Raw genomic sequence first — 7,243 nt, 5'->3', positions numbered from 1 at the left:
ATTATACTTTCCTGAACATCTGCTTCACATCTCTCAAACTTTAGGGTAGCTGTGGCTGTCTGGCACAGACAAAAAGGAAATTGACAAACACTGATGGTTTGGGAAACTTATTTTTTAAAGTTTTTCTCCTTTTTAAACTTGTGTTCTTTATAATTTATTTTCTCATACTCCAGTGTTTGCAAAGTTTTCTAAGCCCCCTTCTTGGCTCATTACTCAGTCCTCCACTTTAATCTCCATCCTATTTAATATTATTATAGTTCAATAGTATTTTTGTATTACTCATTTAGACTAGCTAAAATCAAGTTACATATCTTAGTTAAAAGCCAAAACTCATGATCTGGGAAAAAAAAGCCTGTAGTGACACACATTGGAGATGCTTTGTAATTAGTATATTAAGGAGACAATACATTTCAAGAATTGCTTAAATTCTGATACCCAGATTTAAGCATGTGAACATGAGACTTTTAAACATACAATTAAAGCTGTTCATCATAATTCGCTACACTACCAACATTAGTTACTTTGGAGCGTAAGTCAAATGGTTTAAAGTAATCCTGTAACATACCTAGAGAACACCTTCCTATATTATGCATGCAAACTACTTCTCCATGTAAAGGTCTTTTCACTTTAATTTCTACGTTACCCAGCTCTGAAGTCACTACTCGGGTTTATCATGGTCCACAGACAAGGAGGGGGGCAAATAACCAGGACTGGTCAAGATATATATGGATATATATATATATATATATATGGATGGCACAGCAGAAGGAAACAATTTTGGAAGTGCAAGGCTTCAAGAAGCAGCATATTATGATAAACCCCTCCTACAGAAAGGTATCATTTTTATCACTGATACCACAGGATAAATTATATATTACGCCATCTTCAAGTAACAGTTGAGGCAATAGAATAAATGCAGAGGCATTACAATGAATCCCACTTAATACAAGAACTATACAGACCAACACTTCTCTACAGTTTTTTCTTATTGCCAGTTAAATACAGTTTTACTTTCATAGCTTAACAATGAAGGGTCATACACTGAAGCCAATACATATACCTAGCATTTCAGTCTACGCTTGTCCACGTACATAGCTGAAGTCAATTACAAGGTTTGGCCTAGCAATGCTAGGGGAACTTCTTTGTAGTTTTTACAGGTATTAAACTTCATTTTGCACACTGAAGTCATCATACATACAGGGCAAAGTCAGAGCTTTTATATTTGCCTTTATTCTTCATTTAACTTTTTAAAACACTACTATAGTTGATTAAAACAAAAACAAAAGCAAGTAGTGAGCATATTATGATTATAGTCCTTACTCATTCACTACTGCACATAAAATGCCAGCAGTGAGTGTTATTCACTGGCCCATTAAGAGGTCTGACACTGAACACCACCTCTGGGATGATGTTCATCATCCTCATATGCTTCTCCATTGTAATGGCGCCGTCTTTCCTGATTTGGATCAAAGTCCACCAGTTCTACTTGATCCATCTCATCAGTCTCTTCTACTTCCTTCCTTTCCGGTAGGAGTTTTTCCAGCAAAGATAGTTTATCAGGAGAGAGAAAGCCATTCTCAGGAAAGTTTACCTTCAAAAGAAATTTTTACTTTTAAGTTCAATCTGTTTTCATCATTAGCTCCTTAGAGTATCATGGATTCACTTTCCACAGAAAAACACATGTAAACACATGATATTTAGGTGAATCTGCCAATCTCAGGTTAAGGTTCTAAAAAGGCACAGGGCATAGCACACTCTCAACTAGAGTTCAAGGATTATGACCAAAAGTCAGGCTTCATTAAAAAAAAAGATTGTATTAAATAAAACTGTACTTTAACCACCATTGTTCTATCCAGCAAACTGACTTTTAATACCAAAACCCGTCCTGAAACAGTCTAATTCTTCTCATGAGGTATTTAAACAAAGCTACTCTTACTCTCAAAAGGGTAGTTCTTTCTCATCCAAAGATGTTTTTAGGCCAGGTGCAATAGCTCATGCGTGTAATCCCAACACTTTGGGAGGCCGAGGTGGGCAGATCACCTGAGGCCATGAGTTTGAGATCAGCCTGGCTAAAATGGTGAAACCTGTCTCTACTAAAAACACAAAAGTGAGCCAGGTGTGGTGGCAGGTGCCTGTAATCCCAGCTACTCAGGAGGCTGAGGCAGGAGAATTGCTTGAACCCAGGAGACGAGATTGCAGTGATCCAGGATCTTACCACTGCACTCCAGCCTGGGTGGCAGAGCAAAACTCCCTTCTCAATAATGGGGGAAAAAAAAGATGTTTTAATTAATATCTTTTGTGATGAGAGGCCAATTTAAGACCGAGGAAAATGACTGGATTGCTTTATACCTATTAACAAATCAAGCATTACACTACTTTGCCAAGAAATCTGCAATTATAAAGTGCTTCTGAACTTTAAGATGACAGTTACAACCTATATTTAATAAAATAGCCACTTGTCCAGCACACCCTTCCCACAATCTATCTCTAAGTATCCAATTAATGATGCAAAAACCCCATCCTCAACCTGGTTAACAAAGAATGCTCACTCAACATGACAAGAATTAGTAGTATTAGAATTGTTTTGAGACAGGGTCTCATTTTGCCACCCAGGTTGAAGTACACTGATACGATCTTGGTTCTGCAGCCTTGACCTCCTAGGCTCAAGCAATCCTCCCATCTCAGCTTTCCAAGTAGCTGGGACTATAGGTGCGTGCCACCATGCCGGGCTAAGTTTTGTACTTTTTGTAGAGACGGAGTTTTGCCATGTTTTCCAGGCTGGTCTTGAATTCTTGAGCTCAAGTGAACCAACTGTCTAGGCCTCCCAAAGCACTGGGATCATAGGCATATGCTGGAGACACATAGCCAGATCAGTGTATTAATTGCTGGGTAAGGAAAAATATAAACTTCAGGTTGCTTGGCATTCAGAAACTTTCTTTTTTTTTTTAAAAAAAAAGACAGGGTTTCACTATGTTGCCCAGGCTGTTCTCAAACTCCCGGGCTCAAGGGATCTTCCTGCCTCAGCCTCCCAAAATGCAGGGATTACAGGCATGAGCTACCATACCTGGCTGAAATTTTACATTTTTTATTTTAAAAATCAGAGTTTAGTAAGCCAATTTTTCTTCTCAAATATACTTAAAGTACTTTACAGCTTACCTTAAATTCGATGATTAGGCGACCCTTTTCATATGGTCTACGATAAATTGGCATGCCTTCATTTAGTACACACTTGATATCTCCATGCTTGACAATCTGACCTAAAAACATTGAAGCCAAGTTCTTCCTTAAGTATGGTCACATTTTTATGAGGCAGAGAAAATAAAGAACAGAGAGCACTGTCCTAGCTCACTGGCAGAAGTAAAACTTATGTGGCAAAACAATCCTGTTACCTTTCATGTATGGGCTTTTCAAGGGCAGACTAGAGAGCCAAGACCTTATAACTTCATCTCAGCCCAGGGAACAGTAGTAACCGAGGAAGAAAAACAATGTGTTTCCCTCTGCCTATAATACTGTGTTATCAGGAGACAAGGAAAATACTAGAATAGAAAAGAGAAACTTAAGCTTGCCTAGTTACCATACCTGGATGAGAGGTGATGACTATGGTTCGGTTGTCAAGAGTAGATATCGGCTTTTGGAAGCCACACAGTGCTTCAACCAGCTGTATGTCCATACACATGAAAAGGTCTTCTCCTCGTCTGCAAAAATATGACACATATTTACATTTCTCAAATCACCAATCAGTGGATGTACCAAAGCAGGCTATCGTTTATTGTTTTAATAAAAGCAAGGGTGTCTTTTCTAAAGACTCTCTTTTCTTCCCCCATTGTAAAAATCAAACAGAGCAGAGATATGGGAATAGCACACATGTAGAACCTGCCAGCCCTGTTTCCTAGATAAGGATTCAAAGTCATTCCACACACTCTAGGCAGCCTTTACCATTTAACATCCCTGAATTGTTTCATTACCTAATTTTTAATCTGGTTTCTCAGAGGGAAAAAACTAACAAAACTCCCAAGAGTGAGGCTTAGGTTGGGTGGTGTAGTTCACACCTGTCATCTCAGCACTTTGGGAGGCTGAGGCAAGTGAATCACCTAAGGTTGGGAGTTCAAGACCAGCCTGGCCAACATGCTGAAACCCCGTTTTTTTTTTTTTTTGAGACGGAGTTTTGCTCTTGTTACCCAGGCTGGAGTGCAATGGCGCGATCTCGGCTCACCGCAACCTCCGCCCCTCCTGGGTTCAGGCAATTCTCCTGCCTCAACCTCCTGAGTAGCTGGGATTACAGGCACGCGCCACCATGCCCAGCTAATGTTTTTTGTATTTTTAGTAGAGACGGGGTTTCACCATGTTGACCAGGATAGCCTCGATCTCTTGACCTCGTGATCCACCAGCCTCGGCCTCCCAAAGTGCTGGGATTACAGGCTTGAGCCACCGGGCCCGGCCTGAAACCCCGTTTTTACTAAAAATACAAAAAACATTAGCCATGTGTGGTGGCACACAACTGGGATCCCAGTTACTCAGGAGGCTGAGGCAGGAGAATCACTTGAACCTGGAAGCGGAGCTTGCAGTGAGCCGAGATTGTGCCACTACACTCCAGCCTGGGCAGGGTCCTAGATAATTTAGGCTCCATGAAATTAAACAAGGGGGATGTATGACCAATTTATTTTTAATTGACTATAAGAATTTCCTCATTGACGTACCTAAAATACAGTTCCTGGCACATTATGAGTGAATACAGCTTTTCATATTTAACAGCCCACTTCCTCCTCATGCTTAGACTTTCCTCTTTTTCAGCCCACATTAATAAAACATCTTTAATCTTTAATACTCTTCTCAAATGACAACATTAAAATCCTGAGCTTGACAACCCTTCCCAACATCTTCAGACATTTGTGAAATACCTTGTTTTTTGAGACCAAGTTTCACTCTTGTTGCCCAGGCTGGAGATGCAGTGGTGCAATCTGGACTCACTGTAACCTCTGCCTCCCTGGTTCAAGTGATTCTCCTGCCTCAAGCTCCCAAGTAGCTGGGATTATAGATGCCTGCCATCACGCCTGGCTAATTTCTGTATCTTTAATAGAGATGGCATTTCACAATGTTGGCCACGCTGGTCTCGAACTCCCAACCTCAGGTGATCCACCTGCCTTGGCCTCCCAAAGTGTTGAGATTACAGGTGTGAGCCACCACCGGCCAAAATATTATTAATTCTAAACCAGTTTCTTTAAGATGTTCCCAATTTCACCTCCAGTCCACTTAAAAAAAAAAAAAGATAGGCTCTGTCACCCAAGCTATAATGCAGTGGCGTGATCATAACCTTCAACTCTTGAGTTCAAGCCACTCTCCTGCCTTGGTCTCCCCAATAGCTAGAACTCCTGGCCTCAAGTGATCCTTCCACCTCAGCCTCCACAGAGGGTCTATTATGTTTTGATATTAGCCATGGATATATTTAACACAAACATTTACTATTAACCATCAACTTTTCTTATGTTTCAGCGTTAAGTTCATAAACTTTATTTAGTTCACAATGGTAGACCTGAATTTATACTTAATATTGAGTTCTAATTTAAGTTTCTTGCAGAGATGCTTTTGGGTATTTACAATTAAAAGCAATTCAATTTATCTTAGACTAAGGATTGAAAATTGCTGAAAGCTTTTAAGGCACTTACTTTAAATTGTTTTACAAAAACTGGGGCAAACTTTTGTCCAGGGAGGCTTCCCCCAGCCACCTGGTATTTAGGTTCACACAAAACATCTAACTGAAACACATTTTCAATGTTGCATACTCAAGAGACAAAAAGCTAAAAATCTGATCCTATGTATTCAACCTCTTATGATTCAAACAATGGTTAACAATCTATTACAAGATACATTTTACACAGTATAACTGTCTTGCTATATTTTCCCAGCATATCTCCAGGAAATATGTTGTAAGAGTAATGGAAAACACATTATAAAAAACCAAAACCAACAACCCAAATATGTAAAGATGTCAATTTGAATGGTTTATAAAATTCTTTACCGAGTAAAAACAGCATGGTCCTTCTGATCTAACACAATGATTATATCTCCTGGCTCCAGTCCTGGTTCTTGGTCTCCTTCACCATGGAATGTTATCTTCTGGCCATCTTTCATGCCTTAAAACAAAACATTAATTTTATACTCTTAAGGTCAGAATCATAAAATCTATACATAGATGTTTGTTTATGAATAAAAAACAGAGAAATGACTAAGAAATCCCACTTTCTTAGTAGTTTAGTCCAATTTGTGCCTGAAGAAAGCTATCATAGTGGGGAACACAAACTCGAGAAGCAAGGACCAGCTTTCAAGTCTCAGGGCTTCTATTCATTGGCTGGATTGCTCTGGGAAAGTAAGCTGCATATCCTACCCAAATTTCAACTTTCCCACACCTACACCTCATTATGATTGTCAAGTGTATTAACTAAACAGTTATAAGATGGTACTAAACCAGTGACTGGCAAACACTGGTTATAACCAAAAAATGTTAATTAACTATTTCAATTTCATTACTTGTAAGAACATATCAAATTACTTCTCTTAAGTCTAACAGCAATGTAAATCAAGACCCTTCTCACTCATGTAGCATTTATATATATGAAACTAGAAATATTTAAAATCAAGATTCTTGAGATAGGTTATTGCTGTTGCCTAGGCTGGAGTGCAGTGGCACAAACATGGCTCACTGCAGCCTTGATCTCCTGGGCTCAAGTGATCCTCCCACTTCAGCCTCCTGAGTAGATAGGACCACAGGCCAGCTATATATATATATATATATTTTTTTAAATAGAGATGGAAATTCTCATTATGTTGCTCAGGCTGGTATTGAACTCCTGGGCTCAAGGGATCCTCTTGCCTTGGCCTCTTATAGGGTTAGGATTATAGGTGTGAGCCACTGTGCCTCCCCAAAATTCGTATTTTTGTGTAAGAACTATTCCGTTTGGCCAAGCATGGTGGCTCACGCCTGTAATCCCAGCACTTTGGGAGGCAGAGGCGGGCGGATTGCCTGAGCTCAGGAGTTTAAGACCAGCCTGGGCAACACGGTGAAACCCCGTCTCTACTAAAATAAAAAAAAATTAGATGGGCGTGGCAGCATGTGCCTGTAGTCCCACCTACTTGGGAGGCCAAGGCAGGAGAATTGCAAGAACCCGGGAGGCGGAGGTTGCAGTGAGCTGGGATTGTGCCACTGCACTCCAGCCTGGGCAAGAGAGCAAGATTGCATCTCCAAAAA

At 40.0% G+C, this 7,243-nt stretch overlaps 1 protein-coding gene across 1 annotated transcript in view; it reads right to left on the bottom strand.

The window, feature by feature from the left end:
* Window positions 1–367: 367 nt before the first annotated feature.
* Window positions 368–7,243, bottom strand: part of DNAJA1 (DnaJ heat shock protein family (Hsp40) member A1) — a 15,922-nt gene continuing 9,046 nt past the window's right edge. Inside the window, exons 5-8 of the mRNA XM_037745651.1 lie at window positions 6,017–6,132; window positions 3,580–3,695; window positions 3,157–3,257; window positions 368–1,591 (exon numbers count right to left, since the gene is read on the bottom strand). Of these exons, the coding sequence (XP_037601579.1) occupies window positions 1,373–1,591; window positions 3,157–3,257; window positions 3,580–3,695; window positions 6,017–6,132 (552 nt within the window). The 3' untranslated portion in view covers window positions 368–1,372. The remainder of the gene's footprint in view (window positions 1,592–3,156; window positions 3,258–3,579; window positions 3,696–6,016; window positions 6,133–7,243) is intronic.

Source organism: Cebus imitator, unplaced genomic scaffold, assembly GCF_001604975.1.
Source record: "Cebus imitator isolate Cc_AM_T3 unplaced genomic scaffold, Cebus_imitator-1.0 Scaffold206, whole genome shotgun sequence".
NCBI lineage: Eukaryota > Metazoa > Chordata > Mammalia > Primates > Cebidae > Cebus > Cebus imitator.
Note: the sequence above shows the minus strand (reverse complement) of the source record. Positions and strands in the feature narration are given on the sequence as shown.